The 25628-nt window shown below is 39.8% G+C and overlaps 1 protein-coding gene across 2 annotated transcripts in view; it reads right to left on the reverse strand.

Moving 5' to 3' along the window:
• The window catches only part of NUP155 (nucleoporin 155), a 52423-nt gene that overhangs the window by 16976 nt on the left and 9819 nt on the right, over nucleotides 1–25628 (reverse strand). For both annotated transcript variants that reach the window (XM_038403367.2, XM_043515327.1), the window contains 13 exons: nucleotides 25015–25167; nucleotides 21573–21673; nucleotides 19471–19641; nucleotides 17876–17986; nucleotides 16133–16227; nucleotides 15432–15520; nucleotides 11115–11177; nucleotides 10873–11023; nucleotides 8825–8891; nucleotides 6899–7017; nucleotides 6582–6685; nucleotides 2842–2975; nucleotides 760–951 (listed from right to left, as the gene is read on the reverse strand). In XM_038403367.2, the coding sequence (XP_038259295.1) occupies nucleotides 760–951; nucleotides 2842–2975; nucleotides 6582–6685; nucleotides 6899–7017; nucleotides 8825–8891; nucleotides 10873–11023; nucleotides 11115–11177; nucleotides 15432–15520; nucleotides 16133–16227; nucleotides 17876–17986; nucleotides 19471–19641; nucleotides 21573–21673; nucleotides 25015–25167 (1550 nt within the window). The remainder of the gene's footprint in view (nucleotides 1–759; nucleotides 952–2841; nucleotides 2976–6581; nucleotides 6686–6898; nucleotides 7018–8824; nucleotides 8892–10872; nucleotides 11024–11114; nucleotides 11178–15431; nucleotides 15521–16132; nucleotides 16228–17875; nucleotides 17987–19470; nucleotides 19642–21572; nucleotides 21674–25014; nucleotides 25168–25628) is intronic.

The following is a 25628-nucleotide window of genomic DNA, read 5'->3' on the forward strand; positions in this document are numbered from 1 at the left end:
ACAGTAAAACAATTGGAAATTTAAGTCCTTATTAATTTAAGTTAAACTGTCATGAAGATTTTCTTTGCAATAACTCACACTTTCTGTTAACTCACGTTTCAAAGCCTGAAGTACTACAGACCTTGTCACTTCAAGTTAAAAAAAAAAAAAAAATTCTCTGCCCAGAGACAACGTGTCAAGTTCTAGACAGAAAGATTCTGTATCCAAGATGAGGGACAAAAGGAGGTTTTTGTTACTGATTTACTGGCTGACTGAAATGAATGAATTAGTTCCTGTTTGAATGCTTGTTTTTAATCCTCTCGGGTGGATTACAGTGTTGTAAGATTGCTTAAATGTTAGGGCAACAGAGCTTTTATATAGATGCCTTTTTAACTATTACATAAATCTAAAGGAAATAAAGTTGGAGATGGAATTAAAAATAGATTCATAATGGAAAATGTGCATTTAGCTATTGTATCACTACCAAATGACATGTTATTTAATGGCAAATAAATCTGACAGTCAAGAGCACAAACATTTTGTGCTCATCTGATCACACTACCTAATATTCTGCAAGTTTGGATGGAAGACCACTAATGATAATCAGCACATTTAAAGTAATTTCTATTAGGCTTACATTGAGCTCCAAGAGGATACAATGGGATTAATATAAAATGCAGAATAGCATTTTGCGATGGCAAAAGAACAATTATACGGAACAATTCTGTCTTCCATGAATACCTCTCACTTTCACCACAGATAATCAAAAGTACATTATACCTTGGAACAGATAGCATCATCAGTACTGTACAGAAGCGGACATATGTCTTGTAAATGTGAACTGATGCCATCCACAGCAGCATTATCTCTGATGTAACAGTTAATGAGAGAGGCAATGAGTGCTCCAGTTAACTCTTTGTCTCTAATTACTAAGTCTTTGAACGTGGTAATCTTCAAATGCTCTTGAAATTCCTATTGAAAGAAAAAAAATCCATTATATTTCCAAAGCTGCATTCTCACATTTCCAAACAGGGCTATTGTAATAGAAGCACATTCAGCTGCTTTCCCAACAAATAAATTTCAATGACCAAAATTCACAGAATCAATGCACATTTTTAAATGCATGTTAACAATTAAAATAGAAAATAGAATCATAGAATCATAGAATATCAGGGTTGGAAGGGACCTCAGGAGATCATCTAGTCCAACCCCCTGCTCAAAGCAGGACCAATCCCCAATTTTTGCCCCAAATCCCTAAATGGCCCTCTCAAGGATTGAACTCACAACCCTGGGTTTAGCAAGCCAATGCTCAAACCACTGAGCTATCCCTCCCCCTAAAATACTATATTAAAGAGGATAATCCAGCAGTTATGGCCCTCGCCGGGGACTCAGAAGAACAGAGTGCAATTCCCTGCTCTGCCATGGACTTCCTGTGTGGCCTGAAGTCTGTGTCACTTAAGTCTCTGTGCCTCGGTTCCCCATCTGTAAAATGGGGGGATAATACCATGTCCCTACCTCAGAGGGCTGTTGTGACAACGAATATGTTAAACATTGTGAGACATTCAGATACTGTAGGACTGGGGCCCATATATCTATCTAAGAGAGATGGATAAATGAATACTGGTGACTCAAAGGAAATTATGCATTTTTGCACCCTTTTTGCATCTTTGTATAAAGTCTTAAAGATTATCATCCTGTTTTTTAAAAAATATAAATATCTGGTCATGTGAATCTTTTTGCAAACTAGTGGTATTATCTCTCAAGAGACTGAAAACTGCAAGAATGCAAGAGAAAGGTTTTTTTGTTATTTTTAAACAGCTAGTTAACTAACTCTTGACAAAAACTGGAGAAATGCTTCTTTTTTTTTTTTTTAAAAAAACAATCACTCCCAACTTCAAAAATAAGGACTGAGAAAACTCCCATGTCCATTTTTTAACCAACAAATAAAACAAAGATACTTTCCCTCAGCGCGTGCACACACACACTTCTGCAAATCATATTTAAAATTATCCTCACTATCACCAGGACAGAATTACTTGTGCTCATAAATTAACTGCTGGTGCTAGGTTGGTGCTAATGGTGCAATGTTTTTCATTGCCAAACAAAAGAACCATGATTAAAACTGTTATTGATGGGCAACTTAGAACACTCCATGTTATTTATACAAGACAAATGTAGTTACTTTCTTTCCTTCATAAAGATGACTTCAGTTCTACTTTCTCTGTCACTGAAATCAACTGTTTCAAATAGGCTTTAGATTCCAAAAGGTGTCTCCTGAGTTACTTGATGCAGCATTTGTTGACACATCTGCCAATTATCTTAATGGTGGCAGCAGCAGAAGTTTCTCCACAAATTTCCTCAAGGACTGAACAGCCCTTCGCATCCCAAAACTGCTGGGACTTGAAGCCTCTGGTACCTGGGCCTTTCTTCCTCTGCTAGACCTTTGCAAGCCAGAAGGCAGGGAGTGAATTTTCTATGCAGGCTCATTTCAGTCCCATTGTCTTCACTCTGCACTTCCCAGATTTTGCTCAATGGCAAAGTGAGGACAGAGTGATTACAAAACAAACTCAATATTAACTTCTAAGCAGTTTTTTAAAAAAGCAAATCCAACATTACTTAATAGCATTTAAAATCTGCTAATTAGTTTGGGGCGTGAGAGCGACACGTTAGATTTTATTTTAACGGAATACTTGCAACACAAAGAAAACTGAACTCTAGAAATCTCTGTACATGCTGTACAGGTTGTGAAGTCCATTTAAATGGATTAAACTAACTGTTTAAAATACATATTTAAGAAGTCCAGACTTGTTAAATGCAATCAACTAAAAAACAGACTGTTGTTCAGTAAAGTTTATACCATACCTTCTGAAGCTCACCTACAACAACATTGAATTGGTGCTCACAGAGAAGTTTCCACAGAGCTAAAGCCTGGCAAGTTTTGTGAACCAGTTGGTGGATCCCTTGAAGTGAGGTCTTTTCCGTTAACTGTGCCTCTGCTGTAACATTGAATAGATCATGGGTAATTTTCTATTCAGGTACTACATGTGGTCTTCTTGAGTTACCATGCCAACTTTTGTTTTACAATGACATTGCCCCATATTTTTAAGGAGTTTTTTCCTCTCTCTTTGCTGTTTGATGTTTCATTTTCATTCCTGTTTGTGTGGATCTTTAAATCTCAACACTTCCCAAAACAGATACTAATTTGTCACCACTGATCTCCAACTACAAACACAACAGAAGAGCTTTTTGAAAAATAAACGTAGTTCTGTATGCGCACACTGATTTCATATATTGACCAGCCTCAAATAGAAGTCCAGATTAATAATTTATCATAATTTTTTTTTTAAAAAAAAAAGGTGTATTAAATGAACTATACTAAATTTTTCTAGAAACAGCAATTATAAATAATTTACTTAAAAATTCTTTAACTTATGACTGCTATGGTAATGTAAATAAATTATTGATAATAGTAAAGCATTAACTAATGCATCTTCTATTTAACAGCATCCCTTAAATATGAAATCGAAGTAACAAAAATAAAAAGTAAAAAAAACCCCAATCTATGGACTGGAGTTAAGGGTGTGTTATGATGAAATATGAATATCTTTATATTGGATACAATATGTTGATTATGTAGGCAATGTAATCCTTATGATGTCCTTAATTCACTTCTTTGGTTAAGTGCTTGTATGTTGTGAAGATGCAACCACTGCTGGTCACTTGGCAACCACAACTATGTTTTGAAAGAACGTTTTTCAGTTTTGGCATGCACACAGAAAAATATAACAAAACATGAATAGGCACTTGATCATTTTATTCTATTTAAAGGTTGTTGTTTTTTGCAATTGGCAATATGTTACAGAAATGAGAGTGAAAGCATGAGAGAATTAATGAACTGAAGAAACCTAAAGAACTTTGATCCCTGCTGTGTATGTGCACCACACAGCTAGTGAACTGATCTCATGCTGCATCTCTGTGAATAACCGCTCATCCTGTCCAGTTTCTGAGTTTTGGCTGAGGTCTAATACCTATATTTACGGAGGAAGCACAGTCTACTGAATTGGGTGACAGGAATTCATGAGTTCTAAACTGAGCTCTACTATCTTCTTGATGGCAGGACTTTGCAAGTCTCAGCTACCTCATCAACTAATGGGGAGTAATACATACTGACCTACCTCACAGAAGAATTGCTTGGATTCATATTACATCATTTAGAAAAGGTAAATTGCTACATACTATAATTAACAAATAAAGACAGTTTTATGAATTAGCATGGCACAGATATTATCTGTATTACTGTATCACCTAGAAGCCCTATTCATGGACAGAGAACCACATTATATATAGATTTGTGACAAAAAGGGAGAAAGACCATAAAAATGGCCAAAGTAGGTCAGGCCCCTGGTCCATCTAGTCCAGTATCCTGTCTTCCAACAGTGGCTGGTACCAGATACTTCAGAACAGAATAGGGCAATTACTGAATGATCCAACCCCTGTCCGCCAGTCCCAACTTCTGGAAGTCTGAGGTTTAGAAACTCAGAGCATGGGGTTGCATCCCTGACCATCTTGACTAACAGCCACTGATGGACCCATCCTCTATGAACTTATCTAATTCTTTTTTGAACCCAGTTAAGTTTTGGCCTTCACAACATCCCCTTGCAATGAGTTCCACACGTTGACAGTGAGTTATGTGAAGTATTTCCTTATGTTTGTTTAAACCTGCTGCCTATTAATTTCATTGGTTGACCCCTGGTTCTTGAGTTATGTGAAGGGATAAACTTTGTTATTCACTTTCTTCACACTATTCATGGTTTTATAGACCAGTATCATATCCCCGCTTAGTCATCTCTTTTCTAAGATGAACAGTCTCCACATATGGAAACTGTTCTAGGCCCCTAATAATTTTTGTTGCTCTTCTCTGTACCTTTTCCAATTCTAATATATAATTTTTGAGATGGGGCCATCAGAACTACATGCAGTATTCAAGGTGTGGGCATACTAAGGATTTACATAGTAGCATTGTGATATTTTCTCTTATTATCTATCCCTTTCCTAATGGTTCCTAACATTGTTAGCTTTTTTGACTGTCGCTGCACATTGAGCAAATGTTTTCAGAGAACTATCCACAATGACTCCAAGATCTCTTTCTTGAGTAGTAACAGCTAATTTAGACCCCATAATTTTGAACGTATAGGTGATATTATGTTTTCCAATGTGCATTACTTTGTATTTATCAACATTTAATTTCATCTGCCATTTTGTTGCCCAGTCACCCAGTTGTCTGAGATCCCTTTGGAACTCTTTGTAGTCAGCTTTGGACTTTACTATCTAGAGTAATTTTATATCATCTTCAAACTGCCACCTCACTGTTTACCCCTTTTTCTGGATTATTTATGAATATGTCAAACAGAACTGGTCCCATTACATATCCTTGGGGTACACTGCTATTTACTTCTCTCCACTGTGAAAACTGACCATATATTCCTGCCATTTGTGTCCTATCATTTAACCAGTTACTGATCCATGAGAGGATCTACCCTCTTATCTTAGGACTCCTTACTTTGCTTAATAGCCTTTGATGTAGGACCTTGTCAAAGGCTTTCTGAAAGTCCAAGTACATTATACTGACTGGATCACGCTTGTCCACGTGCCTGCTTACACCCTCAAAGAATTCTAATAGATGGGTGAGGCATGATTTCCCTTTGTAAAAGCTGTGTTGACTCTTCTCTAACATATTGTGTTTATCTATGTGTCTGATAATTCTGTCTTTACTATAGTTTCAACCAATTTGCCTGGTACTGAAGTTAGCCGGCCTATAATTGCCAGGGTCACCTCTGGAACATTTTTTTTTTTTTTTTTTTTTTAAAAGACCAGAGTACAGACAACAGTCTAGCTTTTTTTTTTATTCCAGGGTTTCTGAATGTAAGAAATAGGACTGAGAAAACATATGCAACTACACAAAATTTTGACTTAATTCTTCATAGAGGAGAAAAAAGCTTAAAAAAACTTCTTTAATTAATTTATTGAAATGTCATGGGAAATGTGACCTGTGGTTTGCTATACCTCTCACAGCTAGATGCTACTGTCCTTAATAATTTGATATTCATTTTTACAGACAAAAGTTGTTTGTGAATTGTTTAAGGAGTCAGTTTGAATACTAAATTTTACAATATCCAATTGGAACTCATCCTAAACAGGATAAACATTTGTACTCTGTGATGAGTGATGTCACCCATCAAATTCAAAGCAGAAAAACTAGCAAGTGTTGCTAAGTCTACATTTGGGTTTTTATGTTGGGCACATGCTTCATCCCCAGAGGAACCATACGGAAATGCCCATCCCAATTTCCCCATAGAAATAAATGCAGAAATGTTGGTACTGACAAAATATTATATATATTGTCAGAAATGAAGAGCAAAATGTGAACAGTTCATGTCACCCAGACTACATCATTCTTTGTACAGTTCTTACTTCTGAGTACAATTTACTCACAGAAGCCAATTCTGCATTTTTATTCAGGCTCTTAACTGGAACAGCAGTGAGAGATTACCATTTGGATGCACCACCTTTTGCTACTCATTGTTCAAGAGTACTTCCCTTACCATGGAACTTCCTCTGGAGCTCTTGTTGCACTTGCTGAGAATTTCCACCATCAGGCCGCATGAACCCTAGTAACCTCTGCTGCAGGTTAGCTGGGGTGCTAAAACTGCAATTCCAAAATAAATTAAGAACCTATTAGTGCAAACCCTGAACATTTATTTTAAAAAGAAACTAAAAACTATGTTTGAGTAGATATGTTTTATTAGAGAGAAAACAAACACTTTAAGCCAAAATGAACAGCATTGTTGTATCTATATGGAATAATTTTCAAAAAGTAGCACTTCTATGCCTTTTGTAAACCAAACATATTCAATCCTACCTTGGGTTTCCAAGAGCTCCTACTGTTGCAAACTGTGAATTTCTGTCCAGAAATTCCTGTAAACCTTTTAGTTCTTGTAGCACAGATTCGAGCATATGCGATGGAACACTGCTTTCAATCTGCAAGAGAAGGATGTCTTTACATTTCAAATCTCTGAACCTTTTAAATATTCAGCTGAGAGATATGAAACGGTCACTAAAAAATAAAAACCAAGACAATATGACCAAAAGGACAACATATTGAAGGTGCTATGTGGAGTTAATGCACTATCATTAAGGCTATGATTTTGGCATGGAGGTCACGGTCTTCAAAGTAATCATGAATCTGAACAAAGTCTGTAAGAAGCCCATCCCTCACTCACTCTGCAACAACAGCTTCTGCCGCACTGTGCTGGGCCTGGCTCCATAGGTGCCAGAGATGTGGGGCGGGGAGGACTATTATCTCCCTCCCGCTCTTCTTTTTAAATAGGGGCCTCACCACCCTTTAAAACCTCTCTGGAAAGGAGCACACCACAGCCTGGCTAGCTGGCACCAGCTTCCACTCTGCATTGTGCAGCATCCTGGCTGGGTCCTGTTCTGTGTTGTGCCGCATGCTGGCAGTTGGGCCTTTACCTGCCAAAACTGCAGTGGCGGCTCCTCTTGGTGTTGGGGACTGGGTGAGTCTGGGATGGATCCGTCACATGAGGACCTTGGTCTTACCAGCAGGGAGGATAAGATATGGCGGTCAGAGGGGGGAAGAAGGTGGTGGAGAAAGCGACTCCAGGATGGTCATGCTGGACTTTTGCAGTCCTTCCAGAACCCATACGTGGCTCCCCACTTGGCCATTGCAATGTGGAGCACATAGTCACCATGTCATTTAGGTCTGGTGCATATGCCCCTCCGTAGATGGAAATGAGGGGAGGATATGCCAAACCCGAGTGGCACTTAGACCATGTATGCCAGGCTGCAAAGCTTGGAATAGGGTAAGCTTGCTTTTACTACTTAAAAGACCTTGTGCACGCTGATTTAACAAAAACTACATTATTGGTGACCTTTCCATGACTCTTCTTCCCCCTCCCCACAACTTTGCCATGAAATTTATAAAAATTTCCATGCCAAAATCATAGCCTTAACTATCATGTTCCACCTGAAGACCACAGCCCAAAACTAGATTTGGCTGAATAAGATGATGAGGCTGGCATTAATGTAGTACTTAGAAGTTTATCCACTCAGAAATCCACTACACATTTTTCCACATAGACTCAGTAAAAGCTCAAGACTAGAATATCAGAGATTATGCAGATTTTTGACTATTAGAACATTTGCATGCATAGTATATATAATTTTCCTTGCATTTTTAAAGGGAATATTAGTGCCGACACCATCGAGAAATGGTGTCACTAACTCTCTTGTTGCCACAAGTACTCCTTTTCTTTTTGCGGATACAGACTAACACGGCTGCTACTCTGAAACCTTGCAAAGGTCTGTATGGAGATGCAGAGCTCTTCTATTGACTCACTCTGTCACAAGCTAAGATGCTACACAAAGGTTTAGATCAATTTCTGCTCAGCCATTCTTCTGGGGCTGTCAGCAAAGGAAACAGGATGCACTAAATTACAGTTTGGGTTTTCTTTTGAAATAATGTGTATTAGGAGACTAAGACCAATGGATTTCGCACAAATCACCAAACATACCAGCTAGTAATTTTTAGGCACCACTAATTCGGATAAAACTTAAAACTAGTAATTTAGACGTGAAAGATTTTACATCCCATTCCCAGTCCTCCTGTAAAGAACAATTAAATACAATCAATAAATATTTATTGTTTCTGCGAAAATGCGATGAGTATCACCATGCAGTGTCACTGATAAGAGAGGACATGTAAAAGTGCTAGAGAGAAATAAAGTCTTTAAGGAAGATTTAAAAGACCAAATAATCTCCCACTTACTGCAACAACTTCTCGGTTACCGCTCTTGAAAACTTTCTCAACTACTATACTGCCATCCCAAATATTTCTGAAATACAAGACAAAAGTATGTTAACACCAAATAAATTAACAAAAATGCCATTGGCCTTGAAAAATTGTTTCTTTTCTAAACCATTTCTTAATACAAATTGCCAGTGTTTATGAATTAAAAAACCCTCCCTTCATCCTGAATCCAACCCAAAGATTCAACCTGTAAAAATCAGGGTCTTTATTCATAAAAAATCATGAGCATAAGTTCTGTACCTTTCAGAATGAGGTAGGTACAAATTAAAATTAAAGAAACAAAGCCTCTTTATGTGCTTTAACAACACTAGGTTTGATTTCCTCAAATTATTTTGCACATAAACTAATAGTAGTCTTAGAAGATGAGAGAATAGGCAGGCAACTATCATATATACCAGTGATTCTCAATTGTGGGTCCGCGGAGCCCCATGGATGAAACCCGGTGCCCTGAGCCCCAGCGCTGAAGGCGGGAATGGTGCAGGGCTGAAGCCGGCACTCCTCCAAAGTCCCTGAAGCTGGGATCGATGTGAGGCTGAAGATGGCAAAGCTCCCCTGGCCCCCTGCCCCAAGCCAGGAGAAGTGGGGGGCTGAAGCTGGGAGCCCCAGCACCCCCTGCCCTGCTGAATCTGGGAGCTGTACTGGGAGCCTCCCTCTCCCTGTATATAGCCCCTAGGTACCCCCTGCCACCACCCTGAGCTACTCCCCTCCCTGCACACAGCCTCCAGCTACCCCTACCTGCACCGTGAGGTCCCCGCTGCCTGAACCCTGAGCTACTCCCCTGCCTGCACACAGCCCCTAGTAACTCCCTCCCTGCATCCTGAGCAGACTTCAGACTTTTTGAACTGAGTCCCCTCTTGGAGTTATATTTTTTGGTTGCACCCCTCCACAGCCCAGACAGGCTGGGTGGCCTACTGAGGGAGTCGGGGTGGAGATGGCGCTCCCTCCCTGGATCCAGCTGTGTGGAACTGGCTCGAGCCCCGCCAGCCCTTGCCCCCCCCCCAACAGAAGTAAAATTATGTCTATTCCCCAGCCTGGAGCCCCCATTTCCCCCCTGCCCCCGCCAGGCCCTGGTGTTTTTGTAGCATGTAGAGGGGGGCCTAAGCAAGAAAAAGGTTGAGAACCCCTGATATATGCCATAAAACCCATTTTTTCTTAAAGGCAGTACTTTTAGAGTACCAAAGTGGGTTTTGTTCTTAAACAGGCCTCCTACTACCACATTGTTAGAGGGCAAAGTACAACTTGCCAAAACCCCACTTCTGCAGTGCTATCGTCCAGCATACTAGAAACCAATAATACTATTATTTATTATTGGTAAGCACTAACAGCTTGCTCAGAATAGGACATGGTTTTTAAAAATCCCTTAACCAAGAAGGCTACAAACTAGGAGCTCAGCCCTGTGAGATGATGAGCATTCTTGTTTCCTACAGACTTGAATAGGAGCTGAAAGCAAACAGCACCTCACAGGACTGGACCTTAAAAAACGAGTTTGCAGGGGTGTGTGCTTGTAGACGGCCCATTGCAGGGTCAGGGCCTAAGTAGATCTCTTGCCCATCTCACCCACAGAATGCAATATTAGCATAGCTGTAAAGGGAATGAGATTACAGATATCATATAAACAGGAAGGGAAGGAAACACATGGAGCAGTAAGGGAGAAAGCAGAACAAAAAATTGCTGAGGTGTACTCCTCTACCTGCTCCGTCTATTATGTGTGATGATATACTTTCTGTGGGATAACCTGGGTGCTATTAGGTCTAAGAGAGGGAAGGTGGCCAACAGATTGGTCATTTTGTACATATGTTACAATGGCTAACTACACACTTGTAGTGAGAAGCTAGCATGTGATTACACTAGTCCACTAGAATTTACCTAGATTAGTCACATATACACACTTTTTAACTATTAAACTACAGTAAATACAGTATCAAACGCAAATACTAAGCCACTAGTGGACAGAAAGACTATGTTATGAACTGAGTGACAAAACATCTTTTACATGAACAACTCACCCTATAATTCGAGAGAAGTATATGCAGATGCCATTGTGTTTTCCTGAAAACACTATCTCTGGGCCCATCATACCACTCATGGATGCACCAGCCTGAGACATTGAACTGGCTGCAGCAAACATTGGGGTTGACATACTCGGAGGCTGCAAACCTAGGACAGGGATACATATAGATTAATCCAATTACTTTTGATATAAATAAATCTAGTTGAGAAAACAACAAAAAATGAAAAAATAAAATACCTTGTGCTGGTGTTGTCAAAAAGCTTGGATTAGGATAGGGACTGCCAATAGGCATAGGGGAACCTAAGGTGAAAGAAAGTAATATATACATTTATTCATCAAAACCAACAATAAAAACCCATGATATGAAAAGAATGTTAAGATTGCCAAGTCAAGCATTCAGAAGTTAAGAAACATGAGAAATAAGTTTACCTTATGCAACCTTAGTTTGGCCCCTGGTACATATCCATTAGCATAAAGTCTTTAATTATGTGATCACTAACTATTTTTGCACAGGACCCTTGCCCTCTTTTGGTGCACAGAATCGTTTATGCTCACTGAATGAGTAGCTATTTAATATTTCTTTTTATCCTAATCTTTTTAACCCAATTTAGTGTGGCACCATGCCTCATTTACTGCACACTATCCAAACTCGGCACCAAATACATGGGCTTTCCTATGGTGTTCTCATTGCTAAAAAATGATTGAATTTCTCTTCACAACACTCCTGTGAGATGAGGTGGTATTATCCCCATTTTACACATGGGAACTGAGGCCAGAGATTAAAGACAAAATTATCAAAAGTGTCAACTACTTTTAGGTGTCCAATTTGCATAGCCTAGGGCCTGACCTTTTCAGGATACATAAGCCTTATATAATACTTTGTACATTCAGATTGGGGCTTTCACTGACCTCAGTTGCAGCTGTGAATTTTCATCATTTCTCCAAACCAGACAACAAGTGCCTCAAGTTGAGTATCCAGAAAATGAGAAACACGCAATGGCCACCTGGGAAGATTTTGGTTTACATTCCTTACCCAGTAACACATGGAACACGTCTGCAACAGGGGTAGAATTCAATTCTCCAGGGTGACATTGAACTGTCTTAACCATGAAACTATCCTCTCCTGCCAACTCCCAACTTCTGCAATAAATGAGGTAGGGTTCCTACAGACAACAGGCTCCTTCACTTCACAACCCTGATTCATTCACAAAGCAGGTTCACCATGTGCACTGAATGAGGCATGGTACTGCAGAGAAAACAGTAAGTGATCATGTAATTAAAGATTGTGTCCTAAGGCATATCCATAAGGGGCCAAATTAAGGTTGAGAAGGCTTTAATTAAGGTGCTTGACTTTGTAACCTTAACATTCTTTTACATTTTTAAAGATGTTTTTCCTAATTGTTTTAAGCAACAATAAGTGGAATAGAAAAAAAAAACAATTCCATCACATGGAACCATATTGCCCCCTCTTGTGTCATCAACAGGGTTGAGACTTTTAGATCCAGAGCATAGTTCTCTATCATTTGAGCTAATGGAGTAACTCATACCAGGAGAAAGCTGTTATCTTTTGTGTCAATCTGCCACGAGAAGGGAATGGAGAGACACAGTTTCCCAGTGGGTCTGATAGCTGTATGCAAGACAGCAAAGGAATATTGAGACTTGGGAATGGGTCAATTACAAGTTCCCTCCGCATGAGAGTCAGGTTTCCTCCTCCTCCTCTGCACAGCCTAGCGCAGGGGTGTGCAAACTACGGCCCGTGGGCCGGATCCGGCCCTCGAGCTCCCGCTGGGGAGGAGGGTCAGGAGCCTCTCCACGCAGCTCGCAGAAACAGCAGCATGTCCCCGCTCCGCATGCTGCCCCCACCCCAAGTGCCGCCCCTGCAGCTCCCTGGCTGTGCCTCCGCGTAGGAGCTGGACATTCCACTGCTTCCGGGAGCTGCTTAAGGTAAGCGCCATCCAGAGCCTGCACCCCTGCCCCAACCCTGATCCCCCACCTGCCCTCTGAACCCCTCGGTCCCAGCCCAGAGCACCCTCTTATACCCCAAACCCCTCATCCCCAGCCTCACCCCAGAGCCCGCACCTCCAGCTGGAACCCTCATCCAACCTCCCTCACCCCTCCCCATCCCAGCCCAGAGTCCTCTCCTGAACTCCTCATTTCTGGCCCCACCCTGGAGCCCACACTCCCAGCCAGAGCTCTCACCCCCTCCCATACTCCAACCCCAACTTTGTGAGCATTCAAGGCCCGCCATATAATTTCCATACCCAGATGTGTCCCTCAGGCCAAAAAGTTTGCCCACCTCTGGTATAGAGCACTGCACAGAGCACAGCAGGGGAGCACTGAAAGCATAGGAGAGAGTCTCCCTGCTCTCAGTTCTGGTGCCCTGTGCCACAGCAGCCTCTGGCACCAAGAAGGAGCAACTGCAGGAAAATTCCTGCTCAGCTCTGGGCTGGCCCACATGCTATTGCTCTGCAGGGACAGCATATGTGCAGCCCACTTGCGTTTAGAAACAGTGAGGAGACGCAATATACTCAGTGCAGATGGACTCAAAGAATTTAACTGCCAAACTAACTAGTCTCTAATAAGCAAGTGTGGACCAAGGTTTTTTTTTCAAACGCTTGTAACTTGACCAAATTTTGGCAAATTTTCACAGGGATGGCAAAAAGCACATCCCCAACAGCAGGACAACCCCCTTCCAAATTCCAATTCCCTGCTCCAAAGCATGGAGTTGCTAGAGCTTTTCAACAAAATTGTTGTTTGTTTTTTTAAAACCGAGGCAAAATTTTTGCTACTTTTATTCTTGGAAAAGGCTGAAATGTTGTAGTTGAATCTTCCAACCAAAAAATAAAAATAAAAATCAGCTTTAGGCAGATACCTGGTATGGAAAATTTTAGCCCAAATAGTTAAAAGTTTAGCAAAAATTATAAAAAACTGAAAACAGACTCATAATGGAAAGTATCAGGCAACTTTAACTATAGGCAGTTAACTTTAACTATTTAACTGTGTTTCCTATAATACAGTGACTCAAATAACCTCTTTACGTTAGAGTTCCCCGAGAGCTCTGGTTTGGGCTGAGGGATTGCAAACTTGAACGTTACATTCCAAACCCAAACTGGGCAATCAGATAGACATCTTCATGGGCACTGTATAAATTCAAATGCACTAGAATTTATTTAAAAAAATATTTATGTTTCCACACAAACAAACCCCGCTTCTCCAGTATAAACAGAAATTAAATATATCTGTTTATACTGAAACAGATTGATGGGAGAATATTATTCCACAGAATAAACTTTGTATTAGGCAAAATCATAAAGCCTGGAAAGTGTAGCTAACTGAACATTTAAAATGGCTGAATTCCTTAGTGTTTTTTAAACCACAGCTAAGAGTACTAAAAGAAAGGGCTACTCATTGCAATAGGCCTCATCCCAACGCAATACACTTTCCCAAATATTTCCTTTCAGTTAGACCTGGGGCTGAATATGGAACCTGTTGTCGTCCATTGTGTTCTATACATTCAATGAAATTCTCTCTCATAACAATATCAGAACCTTTTAGTCATACTACTTTATTTTATGAAAAATAAAAACCATGTGCCAGATCAGGCTAGAGGACATTGTAAGTTAACACAATAGTCCTTCACCTTTAGAGAACTAGGTTCAAATTCTATCTCAGGTCAAAAAGTGAAATTTAGTTTAATGGTATAATCAGAGTTCCTTGTTAATCAAATTAATCATGATAGACCTCATCTGTAGAAACTGGTTATGACTGGAATAAAGGGGCATTGCGGGTTAAGATCAGGATCTATTTGTAGATGTTTGCATAAAATCTGCTCACCTCATAACCATAGGTTCTGGAACTAGTGGGTCTGCCGCACCCCATGGCTTGAAGTGGTTTTCATGGTTTACAGTTTGGTTTAATGGGTCTCAGCACCCCTGCTCATAACTTAGATCTGAATAATATAGAGAGCCCTTCACTCTAATAAGCATTAAATTAAAAGTTCAAAGGGGGTTAGGGCAGGCCAGGTAACAAAACTAGTTCTGACGTGGCACTGAAGACTGAAAAAGAACTGTGTGTTGGGGCAGGATCCTGGGAAGGGGAAAAACGGCTACAAAAATCCTAACAATTAACTTATTTTACTTCTCATTTTTTCTGTCACCCACGTATGGGTAAACCTGCAGTGCCTGTGGAGGTATGAGAATGATACAAGTAAGAAGATACTCTGCAATATAGTGTTGATAAACTGCTTTCTGGCTGCCAAGGTGATTTTTGGCACTATGGCAGTAAGTCTGTATTTCCTTTATATTATGACGGCATCTTTAGAACACCTGGACATATTTTAGAATCACACCAGTGAACCCCTAAATCCAAAATAATTCAAAAGAAAAGTTGGAAAAACCCAACCCTCATAATCAGCAGGTTTATTCCTTGGAATTGAGGCAGTGAATGAAAAGAAGGAAAATATTTCATATGAATAAGAAAGGGTAAAGATACAAGGAGCTGTGAAAATGAAACAAAATTCAGATAAAAAAGATCAATGAAACATTTGCTACTCACTAGCAGAAACAGGAGAACCCAAAATTGGTCCTACGTTGCTTGGAGGAGGCAAAGCTGATGGAAATCGCATCTGTGCTTCTCCGCCATACCTAAGGTATGCCAGACAAAGATAACTTCCTTGCATATCATATACTTAGATTATCTGATTTTCAGGCCTTATTTTGTTAAATGTGGGTTAAACAAACAGAAAATAATACAATTTTTCATTTCTTGAGTTAAAAATACTGACCTAAAATTTTCAGAAAAAATTATTTGTGTCTGTATGACTGATTTGTGCACCCAAATTTGGAAACTGAGTAATTACAAGTTAGATGAACAACAGGTCATTAGCATATTACAGACACAAATTCCACATGCTTTTTTCTGAACAATTAAGACATTTTTATTTGTTGATTTTTTTCTGGAGCCGAGTATGCGTTTTATGCAGAAGTTAGAACTTCTAAAAAAATAAACAAACAGTTTCACTTTTTGTTATATATATTCACTTCTAATTAAGTATACATGCATGATCAGTTGCATTTAAAATGCATTTTCCACATTACTTTGTTAAGAGTTTACACTAATTTTAAAACAATTCTTATACAGAACTCAAACAGTTCCTGCCCACTGTAAACATAGCAAGAGCTTCCTTTGCGGCTGTAGTGTCATTCGATTTTAAACATAAAATTCAAGGCATAATCTACAAATTAATTGAAACTTGCCTGAAAAATGCTCGGGTAGCCCAGGCAGACACTTCTCTATCACAAGCAGCAGCAGAGCAGGCAAGGATAAGGCAAGTGGCACAGGCCTGGTCCTCCTGTAGGAAATCATGATTTCTATCAGAGTGACAACAATTTAGACCATGGTGTTAAAAAGTTTGAAGGAGTTATACTGGCTCCTCACAAAATATTCAAGGCTCTGTTTGCCTCAACAGTGAGGTAATGAGGTCTATGCTGCAGTTAGATCAGCTTAACTACATCAATAAGGCTGTGAAAAATATCATGCCCTGTGCGATGTAGTTAAGATGAACTAGGAAGAATTATTCTGTCAACCTAGCTACCATTTCTTGGAGAGGGGGATTTACTACAATGACGGAAGGACCTCTTCCATCACTGTAGTAAGTGCCACTGTAGTGTTTCCAGGGTAGACATAGCCTGAGTCTTGTCAGTTAAACAGAAAGGAATAGTCAGTCACAGTATGAGATCCTGTTGTGGCAGGTGAAGTGACCTGTGAAAGCTTTCTATGAACGCTCTTGATTCTTGGCAGGTTAAATAAGCTAGCAGTAGATGAAATATATAATAAGCTAGCAGTAGATGAAATATATGGAAAACCTGTTTTATAGGTATAAATAAGACGTATTATACTTGTATTGAAATGTGAGTTTATTAAGTTAGTATTAAGAATGATAAACATCTATATGATTTAAAATGATTGTATTTGCTATTAAAGGACTAAACATTGAAATAAGTCACTGAACAAAAAAACACGTCTCATCCACTTCTCAAAGAAATAATAGCAGAGGTTACTGTGAGGTTTCATTACTACTATGCTGTGATGTAGAAATTAAGAAAGAACTACACGTGTCAAATAAAATCAAGTTCTGTGAAAAAGTTTCATTCTAGCTTGCTTTTTAGTTTTAGTAAAAAAGGCAGGTGGATTCTAAGTATTTGCAGCCACTGAAGCACATACAAAACTTTTCTGAAAAGGACTAGGACTGTGACACTGTTTTTTTCAAGATTAATAATTTTTCTAATAAGAGAATTACATTCCCAATTCTTGTCATAATTCTGTGTTTGTCACTTACATGAAACAGACAGTTTTAAGGAAAAGAATATTACCCTTATGTTTTTAGACCCCATAAAAATGGTTACCTTCTTCCTTATACATGCTCTTGCTTGTTTAACTGACAAAGCAGCATTATCTTGACCTTATAGCTGCTCAGATAATATGATGAGGAAGCCTATATAAGTACCTAGATATGATAGGTAAAACAAGAACTAATATTTTTGAAGCCAAAGAATGGCCACATTTACAACACAAACTAATCCAGGTATATGGCTGTACACCGAGGGCTTGCCTAATGGAGAGTTAGCGTATAACAAGCTGGGTTGTAAATCCACAGCACTCTAGCCTGCCGCACACTGACTGGCCATGTGAATCCTGTCAAGCTGCATGATGGAACCTTGAAGTGAGCTGTAGCTCACAAAAGCTTATGCTCAAATAAATTTGTTAGTCTCTAAGGTGCCACAAGTACTCCTTTTCTTTTTGCGAATACAGACTAGTATGGCTGCTACTCTGGAACCTTTAGTGTATGCTAGCAGGGCTCACATGGCCAGTCAGTGTGCAGCGCACTAGAGTGCTGTGGATTTACAACCCAGTTTATTATACACTAACTCTTTGTATACACAAGCCCTAAGTCTATTCATAGAGGACTTTTTTCCCCATGGCAAGTTAAAAATTCCCACCTGATGCAACTTGAAAAACCTTTCAATCTCCTCTCCATCACCTCCTACATTGCAAACTAGGAGATGACGCAGTTGATCTACAGGTCTGAGTTTATGAAACATAAGGCTCCCCTAAAGGAAAATAAAGCAATACAAAGTTTGAAATAATGAGATCTGCATGTTTTAATTGGCAAACAAAAATTCAATACATTCATCTAACACCCTGAGGGCCTGTCTCATATCAATGTTAGCTCAAGGTATAGTGAGTGAACCCAACTCCTGTGCACACAAAAATCTCTAGCTCAAGTAAAATGGTGTTTTAAACTTGAAATAGCTGGTCCATCAGGGTTATCAGCTGAAGTTCTAGTATTCCTCAAGCTAGTAATGCAGTGAGGCTGCAGCTACATGCTACAGCTTGAGTTAGCAGAAGTCATCACTCTGCTAATTCACTCACTCTGTGTGGCTCAAGTGTTGTTTTCCAGTGTGGCCGCTCTCATTTGAGGGAAGCTTTTTTGAATGTAGTAACTCGAGCTAACCGAAGCAGTAAAGACAAGTGCTGAGTTACAATAACCAGGTCCCCAATAACCTGCAGCATTTCTAGACCACTTTCATAGCATGTAGCTGTACATTCTGTGATGGGTCCTGTAGTGTGATCTAACCAGACTCACAAATAGCCTTATGATAACAAAACTACAACAGGACTGCAGCAAACTGGCAATTAATTTTATTATATTTCCTAATTGCTAAATTATTAGAAGGTTGAATTATTGCTACATTTTCCTTCCTATTGTAGAGAGTCATTATATTTTAGTACTAAATCTCAGCTATTTTTAAATGTAAGCCTTTTAAATAAAAAAACAAATACCAAAGTTCTTGCGTCATGGATTTTTTTTGTGAGGTGGACAGAAATGGAATTCTTTGCTCAAAACTCCCCTTACAATAAATCTTTGCTCTTATTTCAAACTTTAGGATTCATACGGTTACCTCAGCAACCTGTATTTGTTCTAATTTTATATATCCACAGGTATATCTACACTTAGAGCTGGGGCTGTGATTCATAGTTTGAGTAGACATATTTGTGCTAGCTCTTATCAAGATGGCATGCTAAAAGCAGTAGTATAGCCACAGTAGTTGCAGCATGGGCTAGCTGCACCATGTATAACCCACTCAGACCCCATGGGTACGTTCTTGGGATAGCTAGCACATGCTACCGCATCTACGCTGCTGTTTTTAACATGCTCTGCCCGAGTATGTCTACCTAAGCTAGCAATCACACCCCCAAGTCCAAGTGTAGAAATTCCCTAAGAGTATGTTGAACTATTGGTCACCAGCTAATATAAACCCATGCAACTCCCCTGAAGTCAACAGAGATATATCAATTTATGTCAGAAGATAATCTGGCCCTATAACCTTGAGTTGGTTTACAGAATTTACAAATGGCTCCTTAACCATTTTTCCCCTCCGCTCCCCCACCTCACCTTCACCAAAGGTATTCTCTGCAAACTCCATGCACATGGGTAGCCCTTTTCAGCACTGGGTCAGTCATTAAGCTTTAAGTTTCTGCTTCTCCCTCTCCCAATCTCTAAACAGGAAAAAAAAAAAAATCTATAACACACCTGGGCTGAGAGCAGAACAAATTTCTTTGGTGGCAGCATGTGTTGTTGTACGACAACAGGAGAATCAGTTATTGGAATAAGCTCTTTATTCAGTGGTGTTATAATCTTTGGAACTTTCAACTCATCTATGGCAGAAAGAGCCCATGAATGTCCATCAACATGTGTGGTCATCTGAGTAAGAGATGAACATTATCAAAAGTTTGAAACAGGATGCACATTTTGTACACCAATGGCGATATCTAAATAACCAGTATTTAACATTACACAGCATAGAAACTGAAGTACTCTTAAGACAACAAGCCCCTAAGAAAAGAAGACATTAAAAACAGACACATACATATGTACCCCACCAGATTAAAAACTGGCTAAACTACTTCCAGTTATAAACTGCAAGCTCTTTAGGACAGATCATTATTTGTATGTATAAGTAGCATAATGAGGCCCTATGATGCTACTAACAATACAAGTAGTAAAATCAAGCTGCAAATTGTACAAAGCTGCAAATGCATAAAAACTGTTTATTTTTAAGTAATATCCAAGAGCTGCAACTGAGACACGAGATTTTTAAAAAACTTCCAGTGACAGACTGGCAACAGTGATATATAATTGAGGCCAAGGCATTCGGTAGGACGGACGTCACTTAAAGTTACCTACCACCTACTTAGTTTTCGTCCACAGTCCTAGATCCAGTTTCTAACTATCTAGTCTCCAAGGTGTTGCTTCAGTGTATGGTTGTTTTGTTTTGAAAGGACTCCTCCAATATGTCGGGGATCCTGCCAAGCTGCTCAAGCAGCTCCTACATCCACTCAGATCATCAGTCCTCTCCCAGCTCTCCCGTGTATTTTAGGAATAGATGGAGAGGCCCTTCTGAAGGACCAAACAGCAAACTGCCTACAGAGGAGCTATCTAAGCATTATTTATTTTCTCTTACACAAGCATTGCTGAAAAGAAACAGAAAGAGGAGCCAGAAGGGAGGAAACTGATGGGTGAGTCAGGGAATGATAAAAGGGGAAAACTGCAGTTCAGGTTTCAACTCTGTATGGCAAAACCAGCCCCTTCCTCCAAACACTACCAAACTGCCCTAGTGGGGGGGGAGGGGGAGGAGAGAGAATCCGGATCTGATGTTTCTAACATAAAATTACAGGTAGACTTCCTGAAGGAGTCTTTATAACAATTGTAAAATCAGGCAATAAGTCTATCCAAATCTTTATTTAAGTTTCAGTGTCCTATGTAGTGTTGGCCCTCACCCCACCTTTGCTTTAACCATACTATTCTTGACAGCTCACTTGTCCACTTTTCCAACAACAATCTTCATGCCTTCTTCCAAGCTGTACCCTATCCATGGAATGCCCTAACTGAACTGATCCATAAGGCAATTATTCTCTCGTCCTTCAAATCTCTCCTACAGACCCACTCTTCACCTGTGACACCTACAAGAAATGAGCCAAATAATGGAACGATTGAGGGAAGTATGGCGGATCTGATACACTTGTTTAATTAAACAAAAATAATGTAGTATCTCCCCTGCCCTTCAAATGTTTACTCTTAGGGAAATTCTGCGCCACTGCACATGCACAGAATTCATGTCTCCCACAGATTTCTTTGCTTCCCCGCAGAAGTAAATGTTGCTCCTCTTAGATTATAAACACTATGTGGCAGGACCACGTCTTGCTGTGTTTATGGACAGTGCCTTGCACATTGCAGGCACCACCAAAACAAAAACAGTAGAAAATTTCCAACGATTTATAATGGCCAAGGTGTTTCTTTCAATCCTACTTAGCATCAAACTGGGTTCTCCAGCTGGAGAGTATTAAAGTGGCAGCTCCAACTGAAAGACACCAGCTCCATTCACAAAACAGAGATACCTAGTGTGAGATAGGAATGACAAAAAAAAAATTCCCTGAACTTTAAAAAAAAAAATACATAGTTACATAGCTCGATAAATATTTACCAAATAATTAGTCACAGGAGTTTTTGTGTAAGTTACCTTTTCTATACGGGAACTTAAAAAGTGATTCATGGAGCCTATGATATTCAAATAATATTCTCCATGCCTCCTCAAAAAAATTGATATTACTTAACAATATTGAAGAGGTTACTACCTGTGTTTCCATCATTGGTTTTTGGAAAGGGAAAGAATCATGATTGATACACCACAAGATATCATTATCCTCATTTTCGGAAGCAGCCATCAGCAGGACACCTAACAAAAGAGTAAAATTAAGACTCTGTAGTGGAAGCAAAAACTTACATCAGACCCACTGTTGCCAAACCTATATTTAAATTCAGTACAAGTCCATTCTACAAGGGGATCAACATCTAGCCATTGGTTGAGTTTATAAACTTAAGTATCTAAGGTTTCAGAGTAGCAGCCGTGTTAGTCTGTATTCGCAAAAAGAAAAGGAGGACTTGTGGCACCTTACAGACTAATTTAGTGCAGATGTATATTTAACTGCTCTTTTGGTTCAGGAGTCTGTATTTGAACAGTCTGTTGGATCCCTTTTGCAGTATAGTCTAACATGCACTATATATGCACACAATGTATTCCAAGATACTCTATACATACACACAAACAAGGATGAAGGTTAAAATTAAGACAGAAATGATTTAACTTTTTTCATTGATTTTTATGAAAAATTATGAGATGTTTAAATATACCCTGAAAGTAAAAAATATCTGGAAGTTATTTTAATAATAAATTCCATGCTGTGAAAATTTTAAATAGCTCTTCCCTAAAGTAGATTCATCACTCCTATCACTAGTGCAGTGACAAAAATGCAAATTGCTGCAGAGTCGGAGACACAAGGTTCATCTAGAAGAAAGAGTTCAGTGCTAAAATAATACACAGACTCTCTGATGCACTTCAAGAATAGGAGCATGAATATCCAATCTTCTCAACACAAGGGCCTTACTAAGAATTTTCTGGAAGTCAAGGAGCCACATCTAGTTTGCATATATTTATGCAAAATACACAGATTGTAATATGTGCTTACAGTTGTATCTTCCATGACAGAGTAATAACAATTGCTTGTTACCAGTGTTCACCAGCAATAAAAGTGGTATGGCTTCACCCTACACTTCCGGAGGGTAACTGGATAATAACAGAATGATGCATGATGCTTTTGGCCCTTAAGCTATATGCTATGTAGCACTGGTTTAAACAGAAAAAAGGTTAACTAAAAATATAAAAGAAAAAAAAACTAAAATAATTTTACTGAAGAAAGGTTGAGTACTACTACTGCTATGATCTGGACCAGTGGTTCTCAACCTTCAGCCCACTTGCAGCCCAATCAGCACACAACTGCAGCCCGTGTGACATCCTCAGGGCCATACAGGTACATAAGAACACATATATTGTGTGGACGTGGCCCACATAACACACTGAGAGCTACATATGTGGTCCACAATGGTAAATAGATTGAGAACCACTTTCTGGACCAAATGGGTCAACCACTGCCTTGCTGTATGTCCTTGCAAACATCTACTCTGCAATCACTACCTCACAGGAGACCTATAAGGATTTGTTAATATTAGTATAGCGTTCTGGACATATAAAGAACAATGCAAGTCTTCATTATTAATTATTATTATTATTATTGGTAAGGGCTATTTATTCCCGATATTTAGAAGGGGTTCATAGTTCAGAGTGTGACAAAGTCAGATCTGACACCTATACGTGAGTGGTCCTTTTGGGTTCCAGGGAGATGGGCAAGTGCAAGCCCACCCAAGGCTAAAGGACCATCCCGCAGCCCATGGGGACGATCCACAGAGCCCGGAAACTCAAGTAATTACGGAGGACAATGGAAAAAATAGAGAGGGGTGTGAAGGGCAAAGGGTCAAAAATAGGAAGCGTGAAGGGGAGACTGATCAGAGAACCCCAGCTAGCGCCCACTGCTCCTCAAAGGTGTTAAGGGAGCCAGCAGACGCTGCCCAGAGGAACTCTGCCTGGATGCGTGAACGGAGGGAGGATCGGAAATAGGCCCCACAGTCGCAGAAAACCGCTTCAGCCAACTTCCTCTCCCTGCTTTTATAGATGGCCACCTTCGCCATCGCTAGGAAGAAGCTGATGAAGAGGTCCCACGATTTTGTGGGGCCGTGGATAGGATGTCCATATATAAGGAGGTTGGGGGAGAAGTGCAGCCAAAAACTTAAAAGGAGGTCCAGGAGGAGCCAGAAAATGGGCTGCAACCTGGTGCACTCAAGGTAAATGTGCGGCAGGTTCTCCCTCACACCAGAAAAGGGACAGGCTTCAGGGACAGGAGTGAACCACGCCAAATATACCTCCGTGCTCACGGCTCTGTGGAGAAGCCGCCAGCTGATATCCCCAGTGGGCTGCGGGACTAGGGTGGAATATAAAAGAGTGGTGGAAGTCAGATATATCAGCCCTAAAATAGTAAAGGCCCTTTTCCCTACGAGCTGAAAAGGTTACCTCAGGTTAACTAGAGAACCTGAGGCCAATTAAGGATTGCCTGTGATCTTCAAAAACCCCTTTTCTGGTAAGAGAGAAGGAGGAGGAGAGATGAGAGACAAGTTGCAGCAGAGGTAATGGCAGTAGGGAGAAAAGGTTTCCCCTGGGTGGAAGGCTGCCGTCCTCCCTATATGGGATGCAATCAAGCCAACTGTGGTTTGGGGAAGGACTGGCACCCAGAAGCCAGCATAATAAGGCAAAATCCCAGAGAGGGGGCAAGGAAAGATACTCTCTCTTTGTATTTTGAGTTTGTTTCTTTTGTTTGGCTAAAGAGTATTACTTGAGCCTACTTTGTAAATATTGAAAAATAAAGGAGGTGAGGTGAAGGACAGGGAGACCCTCCAGAGTAAGACCAATTTACTCAGGCCCTCACCACCAGATGGAGAAACGCTGAGGCTGACAAGGTGGAGGAGGTGCCTTGTTACAATATGACTAAACTCAGTTAATACACAGCAAATTTAGTTTGACACTGAAGCCTCAAAGATCTATGTTTTAATTAAAAACAGAAGAATAACAAACACGAAAGGGTAACATTTTGAGGAACTGCAATGTGGTTTGGTCATGTAGTGTGTTCAGGGACTTTAAAGGGCTTAGTTGCATGTCTCCTCTATGTGTCTTTGAAAATTTACCTGGAAGACAACTGAATGGCTGAAGAGGTCAATCACACAATAAAGAAAGAGTTTTCTTCCATTTCTGGGTCACAGTTTTGAATTTAGCCTAGGTCAGAAGTGACCAAAAACTGAAGCCACCTGAAAGCTATTAGGCCAGCCTACACGAAATCAATTAGTAATTCAGACAAGATCACTAACACAACTGGCACACTTCTTGACAAACTAAGCTCAGAGACCAAGGACTTAATGGGCATAGAGCCTAACTATCACTATGTCATGTCTAGAAAATGTCTTTCAAGGACAAACTTGAGGTACAGTGATAAGATAGTGTACCATACCACTGCCTATGTTAAACTCAAAGTTTCCTACACCAAGTTTCCTACTGTAAAAAGAAATCATGGTGGGACTACTTGTTATAAAAGTCTTAAAGAATGGATCTTATTTAACCTGCACTCCAAGGCTTACCTTTGCTATAAAGAGCTCTGTGCACCTTTGATGGCTTCTCCACATTAGAAGCAGCAGAAAATCCTGGAGGTAAGCGGATGTGAACCAGTGTTAACATGGAAGGTCGAGCCATTGGATGCTTAAATGGGGATGTACTAAAATACATTCGTACACCTAGACCAAAGGAAAAAGGAGATCACTCTTAGGCAATGGATTTTGTGGAAATATTGTAAGTGGCTAACAGTCCCAACACATTTGATGCAAGGCTTAATTCAGAAGCTTGTAAGAAATTCTATATAAATATTACTACATTCCTTTCTTGAAAATGATCCTTCTATCCAAGTCAAATAATTCTGGTCCTGATCTGCCACTAGTTTTTTGTGTAACCTTTGACAAACCACTCTCCTCCTATTTCCTGAACTGTAAAACAGCATATAGTTATATGGTAGGATCAAGAATTTATCAGATGTCTGAAGTGCTTTGAACATATGAAGCAATATACTAGAGACAGAGAACATTATTGTAACAATTATTATATACATGTTATAGTATGCATGGGGGATAGACAAACTTGCAAAGAAAAATGTTTGCCAATTTTCCGAACCTAAGCAGGTCTTATTTACTGATAAGGGAAG

The sequence above is a fragment of the Dermochelys coriacea genome, chromosome 5 (assembly GCF_009764565.3).
Source record: "Dermochelys coriacea isolate rDerCor1 chromosome 5, rDerCor1.pri.v4, whole genome shotgun sequence".
In the NCBI taxonomy this organism is placed as follows: domain Eukaryota; kingdom Metazoa; phylum Chordata; order Testudines; family Dermochelyidae; genus Dermochelys; species Dermochelys coriacea.